General features: G+C 41.5%; 2 protein-coding genes and 2 long non-coding RNA genes across 7 annotated transcripts; 2 read left to right on the top strand and 2 right to left on the bottom strand.

Moving 5' to 3' along the window:
• The first annotated feature begins 3802 nt into the window (after positions 1-3802).
• On the top strand, positions 3803-4457 carry LOC113565710 (histone-like protein 18C). The gene is made up of 2 exons (XM_026988619.1): positions 3803-3975; positions 4038-4457. The coding sequence occupies exons 1-2, from the start codon at positions 3823-3825 to the stop codon at positions 4392-4394; spliced, it is 510 nt and encodes a 169-aa protein (XP_026844420.1). The 5' UTR covers positions 3803-3822; the 3' UTR covers positions 4395-4457.
• Positions 4458-5136: 679 nt separating this feature from the next.
• Positions 5137-5681, bottom strand: LOC113565711. Its single transcript, XR_003408736.1, has 2 exons — positions 5617-5681; positions 5137-5363 (listed from the first exon to the last, which is right to left on the bottom strand). It is a non-coding gene; the product is annotated as an uncharacterized LOC113565711 (long non-coding RNA).
• Positions 5682-6023: 342 nt separating this feature from the next.
• LOC113565753 lies at positions 6024-6697 on the bottom strand. 2 transcript variants are annotated; one of them, XR_003408771.1, is made up of 4 exons: positions 6683-6697; positions 6478-6562; positions 6350-6416; positions 6024-6293 (listed from the first exon to the last, which is right to left on the bottom strand). It is a non-coding gene; the product is annotated as an uncharacterized LOC113565753 (long non-coding RNA). The 2 variants fall into 2 exon arrangements; XR_003408770.1 differs by lacking the exon at positions 6683-6697 and having other exon boundaries at positions 6478-6574.
• Positions 6698-7532: 835 nt separating this feature from the next.
• LOC6595412 (ubiquitin-conjugating enzyme E2Q-like protein CG4502) lies at positions 7533-24792 on the top strand. 3 transcript variants are annotated; one of them, XM_026988707.1, is made up of 6 exons: positions 7533-7949; positions 22003-22094; positions 23329-23858; positions 23940-24060; positions 24127-24476; positions 24563-24647. In XM_026988707.1, the coding sequence occupies exons 3-6, from the start codon at positions 23542-23544 to the stop codon at positions 24645-24647; spliced, it is 873 nt and encodes a 290-aa protein (XP_026844508.1). In that variant the 5' UTR covers positions 7533-7949; positions 22003-22094; positions 23329-23541. The 3 variants fall into 3 exon arrangements, with proteins under 3 accessions (XP_026844508.1, XP_026844509.1, XP_002020885.1); XM_026988708.1 differs by lacking the exon at positions 22003-22094; XM_002020849.2 differs by lacking the exons at positions 7533-7949; positions 22003-22094 and having other exon boundaries at positions 23542-23858; positions 24563-24792.
• The last annotated feature ends 239 nt before the right edge of the window (positions 24793-25031 follow it).

The following is a 25031-nucleotide window of genomic DNA, read 5'->3' as shown; positions in this document are numbered from 1 at the left end:
CGACAACAAGGACTTTGGCTATGGCCACCAAGGGAGGCACTACGCGGGACGCTAGATACACGCATCCATTCATTTAGATAGTACGTAAAAAATGTTTTCCACTTGTTTATTTATTTATACTAAGCTAAGTTTTGATGAATAAAACTATTGAAAAATCATCCTTGCTGTATCCTTAATCGGGGAAACTATCTCGATTGCAAAAAGGCGCGGCACGCCGAAATCGGTTCGCAAATAGCGGAGAAAACTAAATATTTGTAGTTGGGGAAAATGTCCTTGATCCTTGATAAGGACTAGCAAATCAGGGACATTTTTCCGATCACAGGGAGCCATCGCAGGCTCAGATCGGTCCACAAATAGCCGAAAAAACTAAATATGTATGGCTGGGGTTTTTGGAGTCCTTATCAAAGGATCAAGGACATATATCTGATCAGGGGAAGCCATGGCACGCCCCGATCGGGCCACAAATAAAGGAGAAAACAAGATATATAGGTCTGGGGACAATATCCTTGATCCTTGGTCCTTGATAAGGACTGCATTAGATCAAGGATGCTATTCCGAGCACAGAAAGATGACGCATGTCCCGATCGGGCCACAAAAAGCCGGGAAACTAGATATGTATGGTTGGGGCGGTTGATGTCCTTACCGAAGGATCAAGGATCAAGATCTGAGCACGTGGTTCCTTGGCACGTCCCGATCGAACCTAAAATAATGGCAAAAACAATATATATACGTCTGGAGTAAATATCCTTTATCCATGGTCCTTGATGAGGACTCCATCAAATCAGGGACATTTTTCCGATCACAGGAAGTCGTCGCACGTCCCGATCGGGCCTCAAATAACGGAGAAAACAAATCTAGGCTGTAATTTGTTATTTTTGAAAATGTAGTTCAAGAAATCACCGATAGGGGCGCCCCCGTACAAATAAAATAGCTCGCGTCAAATGGCTGGGATACCAGGCGAACAGAAATCAGCAGCAAGCAACTGTAGGAACTGCAAAAATTTTTCGCAGCATACCTTAGGGGGCTCGAAATTTAAAAAATCATCGACCTTCTGCTGATTTCTGTTTGCCTGGTATCCCAGCCATTTGCCGCGAGTCTTTTCTTTTGTACGGGGGCGCCCCTATCGGTGATTTCTTGAACTACATTTTCAAAAATAACAAATTACAGCCTAGATTTGTTTTCTCCGTTATTTGAGGCCCGATCGGGACGTGCGACGACTTCCTGTGATCGGAAAAATGTCCCTGATTTGATGGAGTCCTCGTCAAGGACCATGGATAAAGGATATTTACTCCAGACGTACATATATATATTGTTTTTGCCATTATTTTAGGTTCGATCGGGACGTGCCAAGGAACCACGTGCTCAGATCTTGATCCTTGATCCTTCGGTAAGGACATCAACCGCCCCAACCATACATATCTAGTTTCCCGGCTTTTTGTGGCCCGATCGGGACATGCGTCATCTTTCTGTGTTCGGAATAGCATCCTTGATCTAATGCAGTCCTTATCAAGGACCAAGGATCAAGGTGTCCCCAGACCTATATATCTTGTTTTCTCCTTTATTTGTGGCCCGATCGGGGCGTGCCCTGGCTTCCCCTGATCAGATATATGTCCTTGATCCTTTGATAAGGACTCCAAAAACCCCAGCCATACATATTTAGTTTTTTCGGCTATTTGTGGACCGATCTGAGCCTGCGATGGCTCCCTGTGATCGGAAAAATGTCCCTGATTTGCTAGTCCTTATCAAGGATCAAGGACATTTTCCCCAACTACAAATATTTAGTTTTCTCCGCTATTTGCGAACCGATTTCGGCGTGCCGCGCCTTTTTGCAATCGAGATAGTTTCCCCGATTAAGGATACAGCAAGGATGATTTTTCAATAGTTTTATTCATCAAAACTTAGCTTAGTATAAATAAATAAACAAGTGGAAAACATTTTTTACGTACTATCTAAATGAATGGATGCGTGTATCTAGCGTCCCGCGTAGTGCCTCCCTTGGTGGCCATAGCCAAAGTCCTTGTTGTCGATCACCATGTTGAAGGATGACGATGGCTTGTTAGGTATGAATCTTGCAATGGGATACTCGGTCTGACTCGAAAACGCCTCGCTCATGCTTGGATAGGACCGTCTGGCTGGGTCAAATCAGATACGACATGGTTTGTGGCAAAGCGTAGGGTACATATGTAAGTTCTCTGTGAAGGAAGATAGAATTAAAAATATATCCACAATTATATATAGCAGCGTCATCAGGACAGGCCAGCCAGTGGCTGCCACAGAGGACGAGGAGTTACCGACAGCGAGCGAACTGGAAAGACGAAGAAAACAGCGTGGCATGCAAGGAAGAGGGCCGTAGCAGTGGCCGGACCAAAATGTCAGACAGAAAGCCACAGCCTCGCGTGACAAGAATCATGTCCCGAGGTTCGCACGGCATCGTGGCCACGTGCGCAGGAGCCAGCGGGGGTTCACGATGTCAGTCGGTCAGACTCCTGGAGTGGACAGCCGTCATCGGGCACCCACTCGCTCATATGAACCGGAAGACCAAAAAGGTGATGCCCCTGGTAAACAAGCGAATCGGTGTTCCGATGGCAGTCGATTGGCAGGACCCTCCCGATCTCGAAAAGACATGCCGCACTCCGATCGGCTCCTTCGATGGCGTTCAGAAAAAACCAGTACTCTAATGAAATACAAAATCTAAATCTTCAAAAGGCTATATCTCGACTATTTATGGGACGATTGTTGAAGGACCAACTCTCCCAGGATCGTGAGGGTCCAGACTGTCGAACAGCATCAAAATCTCGACTATGAAAATGAGTCCGATTTTTGGCAAATTTAATGATGTAACCATCATGATTTTTTGCGAAAATCGTGAAAAAATGGATGTCCCTTTTTCCGATGGCAGTCGATTGGCAGGACCCTCCCGATCTCCAAAAGATATGCCGCACTCCGATCGGCTGCCGTATAGCAGAGATATAGCGTTCAGAAAAACCAGTACTCTAATGAAATGCAAAATCTAAATCTTCAAAAGGCTATATCTCGACTATTTATGGGACGATTGTTGAAGGACCAACTCTCCCAGGATCGTGAGGGTCCAGACTGTCGAACAGCATCAAAATCTCGACTATGAAAATGAGGCCGATTTTTGGCAAATTTAATGATGTAACCATCATGATTTTTTGCGAAAATCGTGAAAAAATGGATGTCCCTTTTTCCGATGGCAGTCGATTGGGAGGACTGTCCCGATCGCAAGAATACATACCGCACTCCGATCGGCTGCCGTATAGCAGAGATATAGCGTTCAGAAAAAACCAGTACTCTAATGAAATGCAAAATCTAAATCTTCAAAAGGCTATATCTCGACTATTTATGGGACGATTGTTGAAGGACCAACTCTCCCAGGATCGTGAGGGTCCAGACTGTCGAACAGCATCAAAATCTCGACTATGAAAATGAGGCCGATTTTTGGCAAATTTAATGATGTAACCATCATGATTTTTTGCGAAAATCGTGAAAAAATGGATGTCCCTTTTTCCGATGGCAGTCGATTGGCAGGACCCTCCCGATCTCCAAAAGATATGCCGCACTCCGATCGGCTGCCGTATAGCAGAGATATAGCGTTCAGAAAAACCCAGTATTCTAATGAAATGTTATGTCGGATCGAAAGCAAAGCCACGCCCAGGATTCAGTTTAGTTGAAGGTTGTTCTCTGTACGAGCAACATCTGTAGCTACAAATTTACTTTTTTTTTTATTTCAAATAATTAGTACTAGTATTTTTATTGTAATTTTTCCAAATTTTTGTTGTTTATTCTTTGCTTTTATGAAAAATGTCTAAGATGAGCTATGTTAACGCATATTTAAATTACCTGCGGGACTGCAAACGCCGGTTTGGATCCATATACCACGGACAGAGGGTGGTACACGTCGCAGCGCAGCGTTGGCGTGCGATGTCCCCAGACCACAGAGCTCGGTACCGTGCGGTGAGTTCTTTGCGCATTTAAATCCACTAATGAGTGCAGCAGTTCCCTTTTGCTCCCTACAGCCTGACTATCGACCTGCAAGCTCCATAGGACGCATTAAGCAAGGCAACAGCAGCAGCTTGCTCTGCACTGAACAGGATGCCATAGCCAGCACAACAGCTCCTGCAGTAGTGTCGACTGATTCCTCCCTGGACGAGGAGGAATGTTTCTGGACGCGTAAAAGCGAGCCCAGCTGTGCTAAAAGTAAGCCCATGAAGGCGAGTTGTGGAAAGCGCAGACGCAAGAAGTCGGCTTGCAAAAAGCGCAAAAGCAGGAGGTCCAAGAAAAGCTGCTCAAAGCCACCCCGCAAGTCTCGCAAATCCCGCAAATCCAACAAGTCAAAGTGCAAGAAGACTGATGATGATCCTCAAGAAATTTGACTAAAAAGAACCAAAGAAAATTACACGTATCGAAGTCGAGTTTTATAGACTGGAATATTCGTATTTCCTCGTTTTTTTCTGTAAACAAAATAATTTTATTTTTAGACAGCAGAGAATCCGCTCCTGGGGCATCCTGTCGTCAGTGTAAGTTAGGATTTCGAAGTGGACCAAAAGCCGATTCAGGTGCCCATTCGACCAAAGCTGCGATTGGGGTACCTTGAATAGGTTGAAGGTGCTTCTGGACATGCAGAACTTCACTTTGTCCGCACCAGATAGCTGTTCCAGGGCTCTTTGTGGCACGTCCAGTGGCTTGCGGATCAGCTTCAGCTTTTCGATGCGCCTCTTGTACGAATCGTCCAGCTCGTGTTTGTTCCCACCCACGAAGGATATAGCCCTCTGCTACTTTCCGCTCCACACCATTTGCAGGTAAGCAATGGCCAGAGTGGGATACAGCATCACGTATACTACTTACGAAAGTCAACCATTTCCTTGGTGACCTTCACGATCGTCTCGAACATTTTCTCATAGTCCTCGGGCACCTTATTTGGTAAGGCAGAACCTTTGCTGGATCGGTCCGAGTCCAGCGCCCTCATAATAAACGACGAAATCTTCGTTTCGTTTTTGCGAAAATCGTGAAAAAAGGGATGTCCCTTTTTCCGATGGCAGTCGATTGGCAGGACCCTCCCGATCACGAAAAGACATGCTGCACTCAGATCGGCTGCAGCATAGCAAAGAAATGGCGTTCAGAAAAAACCAGTACTCTAATGAAATGCAAAATCGAAATCTTCAAAAGGCTACATCTCGACTATTTATGGGACGATTGTTGAAGGACCAACTCTCCCAGGATCGTGAGGGTCCAGACTGTCGAACAGCCTATGAAAATTAGGCCGATTTTTGGCAAATTTCATGATGCAAACATATTTTGATTTCTTCATTATTTGTGGTCTGATCTAGGCGTGCGACAGCTTCCTGGGATCGTCAGAAAATCCTTGATTTGAAAAATAAGAGAAGATCCAAGAAAAAATTATCAATGGAAATTATGAATATGGGGTAAACAAGGACAACTTACCCAAAGCCGATAAGGTAAAGCATCGTGCATGAGGGAAGACGATGTCGGTAATGCATGCACATGCGAAGCACATAGGTCGTACGTCGTAAAAAGAACAGGTAAATAAATAATAAAACCGTCTGGCTGATAAGATAGATTTAACAATATACCCACAATTATATACGGCGTTTGATTCGGCAGCTTATGAAGGCGGGGTTGCTGACATTATTTCCCGTTGGCGTGAACCAACAACTTCGCCGTCGATCACTGGTCACTGTTGCAGCGGACGGGACGCCACATTGTCAGGCCAGCTACACAGGGATGTCCCTTTTTCCGATGGCAGTCGATTGGCAGGACCCTCCCGATCACGAAAAGACATGCCGCACTCCGATCGGCTGCCGTATAGCAGAGATATAGCGTTCAGAAAAAACCAGTACTCTAATGAAATGCAAAATCTAAATCTTCAAAAGGCTATATCTCGACTATTTATGGGACGATTGTTGAAGGACCAACTCTCCCAGGATCGTGAGGGTCCAGACTGTCGAACAGCATCAAAATCTCGACTATGAAAATGAGGCCGATTTTTGGCAAATTTCATAATGCATGCATATTTTTATTTCTTTGTTATTTGTGGTCCGACCTTGGTGTGCGACAGCTTCCTGTGATCGTAAGACAAAAATACTTGATTTGGTCCTTATCATGGGCCAATCAAGAATATTTTCTGCAGTCAAATTGCACTCGATCATATGAACCGGAAGACCAGAAGCGTGAAGCCCCTGGTAAACGATGGTATACATATCGCTGACCGCGGGCACGCAAGAGGAATTCCTAGCCACCCAGGGTGCGACCTCCTAAAATGAAAGAGTTTAATAAAGAAAATGAATAAATAATAACTTAATAACTTTACCGGGTGGGGCTAGAGGAGGGATCGCGGAATGTCAGTTTGTGTCCAGAAAGCGTGTCGCCAAATAGAGCTGGAGGGAATACAAGAATACAATGGAAAAGATAAATATGGGGGAAACAAGGACAACTTACCCGGTCCAAGCCGATTAGGTAAAGCGTCGCGCAGGACGGAAGAGGAGGGCACTATGCTCCTATGCCCCTAACTCCATAACTCAACCTAGTGTAGAAAGGGAATTCATAATTAATAAATTTCATATTTTACTGTTTAAAAAGATTACAAAGTTATATAAAATAAATATATGGAAAAGTAACATACATATAAACTTTTGGTACGTACGTATATACATGTTTTTATTTCTTTACAATTTAACCCATTAAAGGCCGGTTTTAAACGCCTTGCGAGAAGATCTGAGGTGTAGGATGAGCTTTGATATACAAATTATTACAAAAGTTTTTTAACATATTCATTTCATACCCTTAATGGGTTAATTTCAAGCGATGTCCGCAGGCATCGTTGTTCCTCCAGCCAAGGCTTCCATATTTAAAGGATTCACTGGATTCACGTCCTATGTAACTAATTCGATTGAAGGTTCATCACGCACTACGATGTAAGATTTACGCCCGTACATTTTAATGGCGAGCTTTTTAAACAGACTAAAATGAGCATATAAAAAACAACGCCGCTACCTAGCTACCTAGAAATTCATTCTAATACACTCCAAGGAAATGATAAAACTTGAATAATTTTAGCATAGTTCAGGTGAAAGATATCGTGGTGTTTTTTTTTTTTAAGTGAAGAAAAAGGATAGGATGGATATATAAGGAACACTTACAATTATCGTCTGTTTAAATAGCGGCGGGCTAGGTGGGTTAAGTTCGTTTTCGCAGGTACATCCCTGAGAGTCAGACGGTCACACTGTTTCATGCTCCAAAACTCATACTTGCTACGCAAAAATAAGTAAAATCACTCTCCTTGGTTTGATGGACTGTGGAAAGGTATGGATAACAGGTAAAAAAATCCATGGAAAATTGCAAGACTAGTACCAACCTCACCTCGGCGTTTTTATACATGTGATATCATATGATCATGGTATGTTGTGCAAAAGGGGTGCATTTTACCTTGCAAGCGTGGTATTTTCGGGGCTATTTGGCCTGTTCTCCATACCCTATTTTTCCGCTATTTTTGAAAATCCACTGATTTATTTCAACCGCCGCCGCCGCCGATTCCAAAAAAAAAGCTCCGCGCATGCTACTGACAAGAAACGGAAAACGAGAAACTTGCAAACAAAAAAGGGAGAAAAAGTGCGGCTCACAAAAGGAAAACGAGACAACAACAAGAAAACAGTATCGGACGGCGGGCGGCGCAAACTATTGTGTACCTACGGAGCGGCGTAATAATATTATAGAACAACGCAGTAAACAAACGAAACTTCTGCAACGGGCAGGGAAAAAAATTGCATTTGATTGATTTTTGCACAAACGCAAAAGAAGAAAGAGATTTGCTGTTATTTGTTTGTACATGACTGTGCACATGTGTGTGTATGTGTGAGAGTTGAACATTGATAGGACGCTGGATCGAAGAAGAAAATCGCATTACGCTTGTGGTAAGTAACGGGAGTTCTAATTTCTGTTATCTCTGCTTTTTCGTCTTTCCTTTGCTCTCCTCTATCGCTTTGTTTGGCGCCTGCGATGCGCCCTTCCCGCTCGCTGTAACGCGCCGCAGCATTCGACAACAATTCGCCAATTTAAAGCTTTTGACTTCTCCCCCCACATTTCCACCACAGCCTCGCTCCCTGACAAACAGAAATTGCTGTTATTTGAGATGCCTTCTTGCTGTCTCCCTCTCTCGGTGCCAATCTATGGTTGTTTGTTACCAAGATATATTGAAAACTCAAACTTGGTTTGATTTCTACAAATTTAAGAGCATTTTAATAAATTGTTCTGCCCTCTGCACTCTGGAACACAGATTTGGAGGTATTACGTTTCCATTTTATATACATACATATGTATGCATATGTACATATATATGTACCTAGCACAATGCGTGAGTTACCGTCCCGGCACCCCTCGAGATGCCCCCCGCTAAACCACCACGACTCAACTCAGCATAAACATCCACAGCTCAAGTGACACGAGCACGATGTTTATGCCGCCTAAGCATATACCATCAACACAGCCAACATTGTCTACAATATAAACCGGATGGACCCCAGCCAAGAATCAGCAAACTTACCTTAAATGTAACATCAGCATTTTCTTAGGAATCCCAACTGCAGCTACGCCGACAGCGACGCAGAAGAACCAGCAGCAGAGCCGCATACATAAGTCAGTGATCGCCACTGACCAGGCAGTCAATTCTAGAATCCCACCCGGAATACAATTGTCACTCTGACTATCTTAAAACTGCAATAAACGTGTATAACTAGATCACATAGAGAACACCTCCAAATTGGCATTCATCATTTAAGGGAACCCCTTTTTCCCTTCAACAGTTTCCAGCACCTATAGCAAGGACCCTAACCTCCTCTCTGGAACCTGTAACTGGCGCAGTCGAAACAACGAACCATGAGGAACATTTTAATCCTACTAATATGAGCATACATTGATTCAAACCTAGGAAACACACGTCCCACCACAGCAGGAAGTTCAACTCACGCCTCAACACAACCTATAGAACCTACACACATCAAACACACACACACACACACACACACACACACTATATATACTTAAGTAATAATAAGTAAAATTAAGCGCACAAACTAAAAAGATAATAGAAAACTGTCTCAGTAAATGTCGAATATCAAGAAGTTAATCCCAAATACCAGAAGTAGAAATACGAGCAGTGCTATCCCACCAGACATTAGGGAAGGACAGAGCCTAGCACGGCCAGCTGATATCACCCCCATGACCTCTTCGGCAGGTTCACCCCCCCCCCCCCCCCAATCAAGGGGAAATCACTATGAACTCGGATGTCATAACGGCCCTAAAAATACCGGACGCTATCCGTTTCTTGCCTACCTATAGCGGTGATTCAATGACCTTAGGCGAATTTATCACCAATGTCGAGGAAATTCTTCTGTTGATTAGGGGCACAGACCAAACTCCGTACGGACAGATGCTCCTAAGAGCAATTAGGAACAAAATAACAGGAAAAGCTAACGAAGCTATTATCGAGGCAGGAGCCACCCTCAACTGGGATGAAATTAAAGAAGCCCTCATCATCAGTTGTTCCGATAAGAGGGACGAACCAACCTTGATGTACGAACTTCACAGCGTAGTCCAAGGAAACTATCCTCTTCAAAAACTGTACGATAAAGTATGTGAAATTAAGTTAGCCTTATTCAGACTAACAGAAACTAAAGAATCCGAACCACTGTTGGTTAGAACAAAGAAAAACCTTTTCGCGGACATATGTCTCAACTCATTCCTATCCGGAATAAGCGGCCCACTAGGAACCGCCATCAGGTCTATGAAACCAGCTAATCTTCGTGAGGCTTTGGAGTGGGCACTGAAGGAAAGACAAATTTACTTCACTCACGAAAATAATAAGAGACAAACAAACCACCACCAGGGAAATGAGGACCGCAACATAAATAGACGCTACAATAATAACAGTAACAGACAGTACAACGAGAACCGTACCGATAAACGAAGATACCAAGATAACCATGATAGGGACGCATATAGACAGAAAAGAAACCCCAACACGTTGGCCATCATGCCAAAAGAAAATAGCTACAAGCAAAAAAACGAACAATATAATAGAAATGCAAACAACCACCAACCCAGGAGCTCAGTAAATACCGTCGAGCAACAACAGTTAGAACTTCACAACTACAACGACCAACCAAATTTTCTCACAGAAGCCTCGACAAGCAAACAGGGTACCTAACCAACACGAACTTAGGATCCACACTACCATATATCATGGTAAAAATACAACCAAACAAAACATTGAAATTTCTGACAGACACAGGCTCTAGCTCCTCGTTTATTAACCCCAGCTTCATCCCCAAACAAAAACAACAACAACTCCAAACACCAGTGGTGATCAAAACAGTGCTCAACTCGCACCAACTTCAGTTAAAGACCAATCTTGAACTATTCCAAGAGTTCTCCGACAACACGCAATATACATTGCTATTATTCAAATTCCACCCTTATTTTGACGGACTCATTGGAATTGATATCCTAAAACAAATCCAAGCCGTAGTCAACATACCACAGCGATCACTCCAAACAAGGAGTTTTAACATTCCAATAGAGATAGAAACTAAAGCTATTCCCAACTTACATATAATCGAAGAAGAATCGAGAAAGATTGTACAAGTACCCGTCAATGTTAAAAACGGTACATTCTGGTGTGAACCAACCATAATTTCGGAAAATCTATTCATTTCAGGCGGATTATACTCCGCCAAAAACAATCTAAGCTATATAGAAGTTAACAATTTTTCAAGTACAGAACAAAAATTCTGCCTAGACTCACAATTAATAGTAGTGGAACAAAACGAACACGATTATATAGAAGTCAATACAGCCCTGGAGGAAAATAGAGGGATAACACCCGACTACTCCAACCCTGAAACAATAATACAAACAGAGCATCTAAACGACGAGGAAAGAAAAGCGTTAAGAAAACTTTGCTCCAAATTCCCAAATCTGTTCTATACAGAAGGAGAGCCCCTAACCTTTACGAATTTAGTAAAACATAAAATAAACACAACCGACAAGATACCTATTCACACCAAACCATTTCGATACAGTCAAAAAGAAAGACAAGAAATAGACAACCAAATCCAAAAGCTACTAGAACAAAACATCATCAGACACAGTTACTCACCCTGGAGTTCACCAACATTCCTTGTTTCCAAGAAAACAGACAAATCCAACCAGAAAAAGTGGAGACTAGTGATAGATTACCGAAAACTCAACGAAAAGACAATAAAAGATAAATACCCTATGCCAAACATCAATGACGTATTAGACAGAATAGGCAGAGCAAAATACTTCACTGCCTTGGACTTAGCCAGCGGATACCACCAGATAGAAATGCACCCTACGGATATCAATAAAACAGCCTTTTCGACCATTAAGGGACACTATGAATTCGTTCGAATGCCATTCGGCCTAACTAACGCACCCGCCACCTTTCAAAGGGTTATGGACAACATATTAGCCGAACTAAACGGCAAGTGTTGCCTCATATACCTGGACGATATAATAATTTTCTCCCCATCCCTCCAAGAACATATTACGCACCTACAAGCAGTATTCGAGAAATTACATAAGGCAAACCTAAAACTCCAACCAACTAAATCTGAATTCTTAAGGAAGGAAATAGAATACCTAGGACACGTAGTAACAGAAAACGGAATCAAACCTAACCCCAAAAAGATTCAAGCCATAAAAGAATTCCCGATACCAAAGACTAGGAAACAAATAAAATCCTTTTTAGGGTTACTGGGTTACTATAGAAAATTCATAAGAAACTTTGCTACCATTACAAAGCCACTAACACAGCAACTGAAAGGCAAAAGTCCTGTTAAAATCAGTCAGGACTATACTAAGGCATTCGAGACATGCAAAACACTTCTCTGCAATGACCCACTTTTAGAATACCCAGACTTTTCAAAAACTTTTACACTCACAACAGACGCAAGTAACGTCGCCATAGGAGCAGTACTCTCCCAAGGCCCAATTAACAGCGAAAGACCAATCTCATTCGCTAGTCGAACACTAACGGATACAGAGTGTAACTACTCAACAGTTGAAAGGGAAATGCTCGCAATAATATGGGCAACTAAATATTTCCGCCCCTACCTATTCGGTCAAAGATTCAGAATAATCACTGACCACCGACCTCTCACATGGCTAATGAACTTTAAGGAACCAAATTCAAAATTAGTCCGTTGGAAGTTACAGCTACTTGAATACGACTACGAAATCTCTTACAAGAAAGGGTCGGAAAACGTCGTAGCTGACGCCCTCAGCCGCGTAACAGCAGACGTAAATACGAATAATCAAACCAACCAGACCAACGATATCCCGACAACAGATAAACCCATTAACGGACACAACCTGCAAATCATTTTTCAAATAGGTAGTAGATCACAAATTATAACCTCAACCCCATTCAAAAATAAAATCAGAAGAATAATCCTTGAAAGCAAGTTCGATAAACACAAATTGGCACAAACTCTAGCTAAAATCCTTAGACCTAATAAAACATACGCCATATTTACTTCAGATACCATTTTCAAAATAGTGGAAGAAAGCCTCAAAGAATACTTTTTACCCAACAAGATCTACAAAATAATCAGGTGCACTACAATGCTAGAAGACATTACCGAAGTAAACCAACTAGAACAGGAAATCAAGAAATACCATAGAGATAACAACCACAGAGGAATAGACGAAACGGTCGCCCATTTAAAACGAAAAATCTACTCACCAAGATTAAAAAATATAATTTCTGCTATAATCAATGACTGCGACGTCTGTCAAACCTTAAAGTACGACAGGCAACCGCAAAAGCTGGTTTATCAGGAAACCGAAACCCCCCAAAAACCCATGCAAATCCTACATATTGACATCTACACGATCAATGCTAAAACAATTTTGACAATCATAGACAAGTTCTCCAAATTTGCAACCGGCTATACTATCCCAGCCAGAGATAGCCTAAATATAGTAAGATCAATAAGAAATTTCCTTAGCTCCTTCGGTATCCCACAAAAGATCGTCTGCGATCAGGGACCCGAATTCGCAGGCAAAATGTTCAAAGATTTTTGTAGCCAATATAACATCCAACTACATGTCACATCGTTTCAACAGTCCTCAAGCAATTCCCCTGTAGAGAGACTGCACTCTTCCTTAACGGAAATCTACCGCATTATAACTAATAAAAAAAAAGAAGAAAAGACAAGTTGCGACCACGACGACATTCTAACTGAAACATTCATTACCTATAATAACGCTATCCACTCGACAACCAAACACACCCCATACGAAATATTCTACGGAAGACCACATTTATACAACAAGGAGACGAACTTCGATAACGAGCACGACTACTTACAACAACTAAACGAATTTCAGACTACGATTTACCCGAAAATCAGGGACGAAATCGACAACAAAATGAAAACTAGAATTAGAAAAGCAAACGAGGACAGACAAGACCCAATCCCCCTCGAGACAGACGACATAGTTTTTAGAAAGGAGAACAGAAGAAATAAGCTAACACCTAGGTTCAGTAAACACCAAGTTCTAAAAGATAGCGGGATAACACTCTCAACTACAAGAAATCAAAAGATACACAAATCAAAAATAAAAAAAAAAATAATAAGAAAATAAAGACATTCAATTATCTTACAGATGCTACCAAATTAACGCACAACCATTTCAAATCCGACAACTGACGCAAAATGACAAAATTGCCATTATAAATCTCGGAAACGCCAAAAACATTATCTCTCATAAGTATCTTATCCATAAAATAAATTTACAAGATTTCATTAACAATGTAAACCAATTCGAGGTAACACTAAATCAACTCAAGGATACAAAGTTTTCAGGCGAAACCATAAGTACAGTAAAAACAAAACTAAGGCAATTACAACAAAAAATAGACGCAATACTACCAAAAAATAGATCCAAAAGAGGACTTATAAATGGCCTCGGAAGCGTCATCAAAGTTGTCACAGGCAACCTAGATGCCAAAGACGAAGAAACTTTTACAAACGAATTTAACGAAATAAAAGAAAACGAAAAAAACTTATTAAAAAACATTAATCAACAAAATATTATAAATAATGATATAACGATTAGATTTAAAAATATTACTAATCATATTAATGAGGAACAGGAAAATATAAATGTATTTATAAGAAACTACAAAAACAATATTTTTAAAACATTAAATGACGAACATAACGAAATACACCTCCTACAATATATTTCGAGAATTAACTTCAATATAGACATCCTGTATAATCATGTGAACAACATAGCCGAAAGTATATTGTTAACCAAATTAGGAATAATACCCAAATTCATACTTACCGATAAAGAAACCGAAATTATACAGCACATGTTAAAAAAACAAAATATAATGGTAAACTCTGAAGAACACCTGTATCGACTATTGACCCTAGAAACAGAAATTAACAATAAAACTGTGTTCTTTAAAATTAAAATTCCAATATTCGACAAAAATAATTACGAATTCCTACACATTGTTCCATTACCGATAAATAAATCTATGTTATTAATCTTACCTAAGTATATTATACACGACCATTCCGGACACATAAAAAGCTTCGATATAAAATGCCCCAAAATACACCATAATTACATCTGCGAAGATAATACGACACCACCAAATAACATCAATCAACAATGCCTAGAGGGTATTTTCAATAACCAGGTTGCCACCTGCAACACTAAAGATATAGGCACCGAACAAACAATCAGAGAAGTGGAACGACGGTACATCGTAATGTTCAACACATTAAATACAACAATCACATCATCATGCAGCACACCAAGAACGATAAACGGATCAGCTATCATTACCTTCAAAAATTGCTCAATACACATAAACGAATTAACGTACGATGATCAAGACGTTGACTACACAGAGGAAAACACCTTAGTAATTCCAATACTGGAAGAGATCAGGATTAACAATTCTATAAATGACATCAACTTGCACAAACTTCACCTAAACTCCCTAAACACTCAAAACGAAATAGTTAACATAAAAAACTCAAACACAAACCACCGGATAGCTACTTATATACTTATGGCAGCCGCCGCCGTAATGATAGTCATCTGTTGGACCCACAGGACCAAGATAATATCATTCGTCCCAGCGGAAACACCTTCGTTCGTGCCAACCGTCATACCCTCCCTCTGGCCCTCACTTCAGTCCAGGTGGGGAGGAGTTACCGTCCCGGCACCCCTCGAGATGCCCCCCGCTAAACCACCACGACTCAACTCAGCATAAACATCCACAGCTCAAGTGACACGAGCACGATGTTTATGCCGCCTAAGCATATACCATCAACACAGCCAACATTGTCTACAATATAAACCGGATGGACCCCAGCCAAGAATCAGCAAACTTACCTTAAATGTAACATCAGCATTTTCTTAGGAATCCCAACTGCAGCTACGCCGACAGCGACGCAGAAGAACCAGCAGCAGAGCCGCATACATAAGTCAGTGATCGCCACTGACCAGGCAGTCAATTCTAGAATCCCACCCGGAATACAATTGTCACTCTGACTATCTTAAAACTGCAATAAACGTGTATAACTAGATCACATAGAGAACACCTCCAAATTGGCATTCATCATTTAAGGGAACCCCTTTTTCCCTTCAACAGTTTCCAGCACCTATAGCAAGGACCCTAACCTCCTCTCTGGAACCTGTAACTCGTGTGCGTGTGCGTGTGTGTTTTGTGGATGCGGCTGTAATGTATTTGTGTTTGTCCTATCCATTGCACTCTAGCTTTCTGACATTGACAAGATTTTGAGTGCTTTTTTTAAAAGCAAAATGCAAAATAGATGAGAGCGAAAGGGATGGACTGTCCTGGGGATGCTGTCCATCGTTTCAATGTCAGCTTTTCATTGAACTTGACTTGTGGTTTTTGTTCTGCTTTGTGGCAAGGCCACAGTCATGGCCACACTGAGAATTCCAAGGAAACTGTTTTCCTCTATACATATAAAGGCAGGCTCCGTTTTTCACTTACTTTTGCGGATTACGTTTTCAGCCGTTTTAAGGTTCTGGCAAATTTTTCCAGAGCCAAATTTGAGGTTAGGTTAAAATAAAATTATTTATAAAGAAAGAAAAGTTTAATTACCCTGATGTAGGTGTCAAGTTTATGTTAATGAGTCAATAAGTCATCTATTTTTTCCTTTTGCAATTAATCTTCGTTACGTTGTAAAAGAAGCCGTTTACTTTTCAATTCGTCAACGAAAATATTTTCGGAATCTTGCGGAATGTGAAAAATTTATGTGTATTCAAAATTAAATCGGAAAACTTTTGTGAATGTGAAAAACGGAGCCTGGCTGATAGATACATATATACATATACATATAAGTGAGAGATAAGAACAATGCAATGTGCAGTTTTCTTATCTTTAGAAGGTTATTTTCAAGATTTCCCTATTTTGTAAGTACATATGTAGTACTTACATTTTTATAGCCATAACTCATATCGCATTCGCATGCCTTGTTCAAACATGCCTTGTGGAAACAATGTGCAAGTTATATACACTATCTTTTTTGCATATTATACGCCCTTCAAAGTGTTGCATATTTATACTAATTTAAGGCGTTAAAGAAAGCAGATCGATTAGAATTTGTCGCACCTTTTACTTTTGAAAAACAGTCCAACGAAACAATTCGTACTCTTGGTGGAGGCATTCATGATAAATATTTTCTGTGGAAAATGGGTCTAAGCCAATGATTTATTGAGCTTAAAAAATAAACAAGTGCTTGTAGGCAATATAGTAGGTTCCAGTTACAGGGAATTCGAACTAAGAGAAGCTAGAAACAGTGGTTCTTGGGAAAGGTTTACCTTCAGATTATCAGATTTCCTATTTCATCTATGTATATTGCTTTAACGAACAGTAGAAGTTTGAGCTTCCAAATAGCGATAAAGCTCCGCTGAAAAATTTCGATTTGCTTTTGGCGCTATGCTATCTCGCTGCCAGGGCTCGTTTCAGTTGCTTTTGTTCTTGTTGTTCATGGATATTTGGTTTTTATTGCCTGCAAATGCCTGTGACAGTCAAGAATGAAAGGCATCAGCACAGCAAATAGTATTAAGCAGAGAAGGAATGCCAGCATAGGAAGAAAGCGGAATAAATCCAAGAACGAATGAATGAAGCTCCAGCAACGGCGAATGCTCAAGTTTTATTTACTGCTGACATTTTCACGCCCCCACATACGTTACAGACACACACACACAAACACACATATGGACCACACACTCAGAAAAGCATGAGAAGTCGAAAGGGCGCAAAGGGCTCTCTCATTGTTTGCCATTCATGAATGAAGGCCAGACCCACGTAGGAGAGGAGCACCAAAGTCTAGATAATATGCCCTCTGCCTGTCTGCTCTATCGTTCTTCCTTTCCCGCTGACTTAACACAATGGGACACAGCACTTTGCATCCTCTTTCTTTCTTTCCTTCCTTCCTTCCTTACATCCTTCCTTCCATCCTTCCTTTCTTCCTCTATTCCTTGGACATGTTGTGCATTTAAATCGCGCTTGATCAGTGGAGCTTACCATATCCTTTTCTCTATAGGCAGTACTCGTGTGTGCTTGTGCCTTTATGGCACAGTAGGCATTTTATTTTTACGGCTGGATTAATTTATAGATTTAACCCATGTACGATACATAAATTGATTATGCATAGCCATGAAAGTCAGTCCCGGGCCCATGAATTCCCTGGTGTGGTGGCGCTCTCTCTATAAATAGCAGACCAAAGGGTCGCCAGCAATTAGAGGAAGAGAGAGGGAGAGAGTTTGGGTTCAGGTCATGGTATTGCTGGAATTTATGCATTTTACATGAGTGGGAGAGAGTGGGTGTGTTGTGTGTGGCAGGTGATAAACAATTTCAGTCAGCATAAACAATATGGCATGTGGCGATACGAGTGCTGAAGTCTGTCTGTTCGTCCCTGTCTGGCTCAGGCCCCATTGACGTCAGCATTGTTAATCTTTCAGAGGAGGTGTGAAAAATATCCAGCTTGCTTATACAGAAAAGTTAAGCCAATCCTTGGAGAAATGGAACGACACAAAGAAGGAGGAATCATAATGCGACGACCGCATTAAATGGATCTTTTCTACACCATTAAATATGTATTAAATGCTATAGCATACTTTCAAGTGGTTAATGAGAGTAGAGAGAAATTTAGTCACATGCTTGGACCGCAAGTAAGAGCTTATCGCGTCGTGTGCATGTAATATCCAACGTGCTTAACAGTGACAACCGACCAAAGCGAAATTGACGGGTTCAACAGACACAGATACCAGAGAGAGCGAGAGAGAGAGAGAGGGAAGAGAGACCCAGGACAACGGTTACACAGCCACAATCGAACCACTAACGTCATCAACTGAAGCGCTAAAATGACGCTCCATGTCAAAGTCCACTTCTCGCCCATGGAATTTTTTGTTATTTTTGTTGCCTGTTGAAAGCAATTTTGTAAATGGCTTCCGTTTGAACAAGACACGAGCCAGCCAGCACTGAAAGAAGCAGAAGAGGATCTGAAGCACTAGGACTAGGACGCAGGCTTTGCATCCAAATACCCCTTATTTGTTTAGGGTTGTCGGGCATGCTTTATGAACAGCTGTTGAAGCATGGACGACTTGTCGCATGAGATAATAACAATAGAAATAGACATCACGCGAGGTATCGTTTCCAGGATGTGTGTTTATACACACGTTGCTAAAAATTAAAATAAAAACATTGCCAGAGTATGGAAGTTTATGTCAGTAGAGGGTATCTAGCAGTCGTAATCCCCTATTCCACAATGCTGGTTCACTTTTCTCCTATTCCTCTGCTATCCTTTTACCACTCTCCTCTCCAAACTCATATATTCCCATTTCCTAGACGCTTTCTACGTGCCTGGCAATGCCTGAGAGAGTCTTAATAAATACATAAGCAAATGGCAAACGAGTGCGAGTGCGAAAGGAGTACGAGTACGTATGCATGTGTGTTTCTTTTCTGTTGGCTTTGCTCGGTTGTCCCTCCGTTGTGGCGCCACTCACTTCAAAAAGATAAGCTCTGAGAAAACAGAGACATATCAAGGTCAAAGGAGAAAGAGGGAAAGGCACATCTATTGTTCGTTTCTTTACCCTGGCGGCTATAATGGGGTTAAAGCATCAATCAGTCACAGTCCGTTAGTCAGTTTAGTTTATCTGGAATTCCACCGAATAAGTCAATGAACCAGAGAGACCGCAGACTCATCCAGACACGACACACGACGACACAGCATCTCATCTGTACACTCTCTGGTGGGAGGGGGAGTAACAAAATGATTCGATTGGGTTGGCGTGCCCAGCCAGGAAATAAAGGAAACGCCTGGCATGGCCTGGCCTTGATTAACACTGAATGCATATTTAAAAGCTCTCCAAAGAGGGGCAAACAGAATGCAATCCGTGCTTGATTCAATTTGCATGCGCCCGAGAGTCCGAGTGGCGGCTGACAGGCATTCAGGCGCAATTGTTTATAAATAAATTAACAGAGAGCTGTAACAAGCGATGACTGACCCTCACTCACTCGGACGACGACGACGATGGGCAGGAGCGCAATTAGAACAATGCTGGCCAGGGGCAGAGGCAGCAGCAACCAGCCCCTCCTCTCAACAAGTGCATAAGGTGGGAGAAATAACATGGAAGGGAAGCGTAGTCGCAGCCATTGATACCCTTTAAGAAAAAAACGTCTTATGGATAGGAGGATATACGAAGATGCCATTTTCGAATGCACACCATGCCGTCTGCCTTGCAAATATCTCCTAAAAATCAGCAGTCTCTCAGCAAAGGGTATCAAAAAATGGAGGTGCGTGAGTATGAGTGGGAGAAGTTGGGTTTGGATGACCGGCGCGTGGCAGCGGCTGAATGCCATGCCAACCAAAGTGAGAAGGAGAGTGTGAGAGCAGCACAACGCAATAACCGACAGAACAAAGAACTGTTGCTGGGGGGACCATTAGTCAGCATCCCACGTACCCCACCCCTCTTTTCACCCGCTTGACAAATACTTCCGCATTTCTGCTGCAGCACCCCAGAACCAGCACCAGTACCACTGTTGATTAATGAGCAAAGCTCTCACTGTTGAATAATTCCCGCATATCATTTGAGGAGAATGCAATTAAAAAGTCACTCACCAGTGATGAAAATCAATAAATCGCATAAGAAACGAGAGTTTACAAAAATTTATTTTGCAAAAACTGGCACAGTTTTAGTTCTACTTCTTTTTTTCCTCTCGTGTTTGCACATGATATACCGTATTCGTATTGTTTTTCGTTTTTACTTTCGTGTTTACATTGGGAAATTTGCATGGGGTGAACGAGGGGAAAAGGAAATTTGCATGCCATGGAGAAACAACAATAAACACGTCTTAAATCGTTTAAACATGAACGGACATGCACACAAGCAGATGTCGGTCTTGCGGTATATCGTCTCTCTCTCGGTCTCTCGGATATGGACATATGTACATATGTACATATATTTAATTATGAATTGTGTGTATAATGTAATGCATTAACCGATGCAGCACTTTTTAATTGTTAAATGAATTGTTTACCTCTGTGAAATTTCCCACGCTTCTTAAAGCGTGGTTAGTTTAAACTAGTTTAAACTATTGAAGTGATTTAATTTTAGTTGAAGAAGTTGCCATCCGTAATTATTGGTCTTATTATTTTCTTATGAACATGATCCCTTACTTTTGATATTGCAAATAATGTTATGTTTTGGGATTGAGTGAAATAAGAAGGAGAAGGTTTCATTACAATATGTTATTACAACTTAGAGCTGATAAAGTTATTAGAACTTGATTGGTCACCACCAGGCACAAGGCAGTGCTGTTTAACGATAAAAAGTGCTCACCAAATGGTGTTAAGTTAGCAATAGACAGGAAATATTTTACACTTAAAGCGAGACACGATAAAGCATCGACTTGAAGTGGAAGACCATTCCGAGTATGGATTGTGCAGTGGGAAATTCAATTAAAAACTCATTTAGCCCACGCCCCCTAAAAGCAGTTAAGATAGCCGCTCCCCGCCACCTGACTTAACGACACTCTGGAGTCGAGAGCGCTTGGGGCAGAGCCAGAGGTCCGCCAGCAGCTATCTCTATATTTGGATCTGCAAATAACATTGATTCAACGCTGGCGTACCGAAGGCAAGGCTATTATTAAATACGTATGTATCTGTATTTGTATCTGTGTCCGGGGTAGGTCAGTGCGGGAATCGTGGGGACTCTATCGATTTTACTGGCGCCAGATAAGATATATTCTCGAATTTGGTGTGTGTGTTTGTACTGTAATTTGCAACCCTCGCAGTCAATTTGTCGCCCAATCTATATAAATACTCGTATTTCAAGGGCCTGTCAACAGCTCCTCCTCGGTGGGTGGATGGGGAAATATGTCAACCATTCTTGACATTTATTTTGTTCAATTGGAGACCAGACTACTTTTCTCTCTCTCTCTCTCTCTCTCTCTCTCTCTATCTCTTTGTCTGATTTTCTGCTGTAACTTGTTTTGATCTGGCTCTGGCTCTGACTCTGCCTGTGGCGCCTTTTGTTTCGGACCAGTGCCACAGCACTGTGGCAGTCCAGTTTTCCCTCGAGCTGAAAGCAAAAGTGCAAAAAGTTTGTCTTAAAATACTTTTAGTTGCACGGAAATGGACCACAACTAAGCGAAAGAGAGAACAAGAAATGGGATAGCAGCACGAGTTCGAACTTTAATGAACTCTTAATGAGGTTGGTAGAGGGGGTCAAAAGAATACATCTGCCAGGGTCAATTAATCAATCAATCATTCATAATTTGTGTAGCCTAACAAGCTCACAAAGAGGGAACTACTATTACGATGTGATATGAATAAAAGATGAGGAAATAATCACTGTCTAAAAATCTGTACCTTATAGGGAATAGGGAATCCTGTGATTGAGAATACAAATTGTGCAGAAAACAATCCAAAATCAGAGCCAAATATCGTGTAAATAGGATAACTAATAAGGTAAGACATGCAAAAACTACTTTTAAAATAAGTATAGCTACAAAATCATATAATTGTTGCCCATCTTTGGCAACCAACTCCTTTCCCTTGGTCTCTCTGTATCTGCTATTTTTGGGTCTAAACTTGGCTCACTATTATCTACTATATTTTATAACAACAGCAATAATAATAATAATAGTCCCTCAGTCATACCCGCTGTAATGCGGTTGGCCTTAGTCCAACCCAAAGACTCGACCCCAACCAATAACAGTGCGGGGGGACCAGAGCTAATTATGCGCAAGACAAACAATTTGGCGGAGACCATGGTCAACACCTCGAAACACCTCTAAAGAGGCGTGGGTGTGGGTGTCCTCTTGGTCTTCATTTCTGTATCTCTGGCAGCAGCAGCAGCAGCAGCGCCCCTCCAGAGGCAGAGGCTGTGTAAACTTTGGCCATAAAACGGTTCTGTATGTGTGCCGCCTCGAGTGTTTTGGCTCTAGCCGCATCACAGCTCCTCCTCATCCTCATGCTCATCCGGAGACGCCTACTCCTCTTTCAATTTCTCCTCCTGGCTGCCTGGCTGCGACGTAATAAGTTTTTTTATGTCGTCCCTCTACCAGAATTTCTTTACGAGTTCTTACGAGTTGTTTTTTGTTGTCGTTGAAGTGTGGTATTTAACATATTTTGTTGCTTGAAAATGGTTTTCAAGGATGTGTCTTGTGCTCATGGCCGCTGCTGCTCTAGACATCCTAAAATATCTGGTGGCTGTGGTGTCTTTTTGGTAGGGAAAATGCGTATGTTTCAAGGTCACAAATGCCTAGAGCCAGGCGAGGGAGGGAGACCACTATGAAACATATGAAAATAGCTTCGAAGGAATCAAAATCCAAGTAGATGGCACCCTTGACAAAATAAAATATGCTAATTTTTGTTTACCATTGGGTAAATCTATGGAGATTTGTTCTAAATAAAGTTGAAAACAGATAAGTTCTACTTAGAATAATTTTGACTTTTCATCTAAAAGTGCTGTCCCATCTAGTAGAAGTTAGGTCATGGAAGATCATTGCACATTTTGCTATCTATACGAATAAATAGGAATCTTTTATGCCGTTCTCCAACGTTTTTCCGTATGTGTCCCATGGTTCTAGCCGGAGAAAAAATGTTAGGAATCTATATATACTTTTTATATAATTTCTGATATTCTTGACTTGTTTTATAATAATTTCTCATGGTCTCTTCACTTTACTCTCCATTTCAGCATTCACTCAACGCCAAGCCACCCACAAACCATAATCATTGCACACACCACAAAGACAAATGTTTGAAAAAGACTGAAAAACGACACACACACACACTCTCGCACAATATTTCTGGAATATTTAGCTGGAAATCCAAGCCACCGCTGAACAAGAACCAAAACCACGCACTTAAACAGAAACAGAGACCAAAAATAGCAAAAATCATTGCTAAAATGTCATCGCGCTCTAAGGAGAGAGTTGTCACTGCATTTCGTAAAATCTTCCATAAATCGAACAACAACAACAACAACAATAATAATAATAATAACAATATGAACAACAATGATAAAGTTGATGGAGCCACCGGCAACAATATTAACAACAATAATGAGGAAGCCACCTCCGCAGCTGCGGGAGGATCTGGATCAGGACCAGCTGGAGGCGGAGGAGCCGCAGCTGGAACGACAAACTCAAAAAATCCTGTAGTTCGCATGGCAGGCGAGCAGGCTCTGTGCGATTCACCAGGCAAGCGTCGACGACAGGATCATAAGTCAGTCGAGGATTTAAAAATTATTTAAAATTTTGTTTGAAATATGCCTAAAATAAAACCAACTTGTTCTTGTGATTCTAGAGTGACGCCGACGGCAGGGCGTCAGTTGGTGCCAGCCGATCAGAGTATTCGATCGCGTCGCCTCATGAAAGAGTACCGTGAGATGGAACGACTGCAGCTCAAGTCCGACGCTGTTTTTACGGTAGAGGGACACATCTATTTGCTCTTTTATTGGATTTTAGCTACTCTTTTTCTATTTTTTGTGCAGGTGGAACTGGTCAATGATAGCCTATTTGAGTGGCATGTGCGACTCCATGTAATTGATCCGGACTCGCCGCTGGCCCGTGACATGATGGAGCTGAATGTTCCAAACATCCTGCTGCACTTGAGCTTTCCCAACAACTTCCCCTTCGCGCCGCCCTTTATGCGTGTGGTTGAGCCGCGCATCGAGAAGGGCTATGTGATGGAGGGAGGTGCCATATGCATGGAACTGCTGACGCCCCGTGGCTGGGCCAGTGCCTACACCGTGGAGGCCGTCATCATGCAGTTCTCTGCCAGCGTGGTCAAGGGTCAGGGTCGTATCATGCGTAAACCAAAATGTACAAAGGAGTTTAGTCGGTGAGTGTTACAGCACAGAATGAGTGTTACAGAATGGTTGATTAAAAAAACTAAAATCGATTGTTTGCTTACCTTTGCTTTCACAGCCGTCAGGCAGAGGAGTCGTTCCGTTCGCTGGTGAAGACACACGAGAAGTACGGCTGGGTCACGCCTAGCCTGGCCGATGGTTAAGTACCACGTCGAACGTCCGCTCAGATGCCCATGTGTTTGCCAACTCAACAAAAATTACATTCAACACACAAAAAATCTCATTGAAAACCAAATTCCTCATTTAACATTCAAAATCTGTCAAGTAATTAAACGATTTCAATTGTAAGCCATCCATGAAGAAAGATTAACGAGATCTAGAGAAAATGAAAAAGAGGGCATTAAGCAACAAAAATTAGCTTAAAATGTAATTTTAGCTTATAGTAGAAATGCAAAACAAAATGAAAGAACATTTATTGCAAATCTTAAGTATTATTAGTTCTGAAAGAAACATTTATAATTTCCATAACGATCTTCGGTACGATCATAGCGTTAAATATTAGTTTACATTTTGAATATAATGTATAA

The sequence above is a fragment of the Drosophila persimilis genome, unplaced genomic scaffold, assembly GCF_003286085.1.
Source record: "Drosophila persimilis strain 14011-0111.01,24,50 unplaced genomic scaffold, DperRS2 tig00000191-arrow-pilon, whole genome shotgun sequence".
Classification (NCBI taxonomy): domain Eukaryota; kingdom Metazoa; phylum Arthropoda; class Insecta; order Diptera; family Drosophilidae; genus Drosophila; species Drosophila persimilis.
Note: the sequence above shows the minus strand (reverse complement) of the source record. Positions and strands in the feature narration are given on the sequence as shown.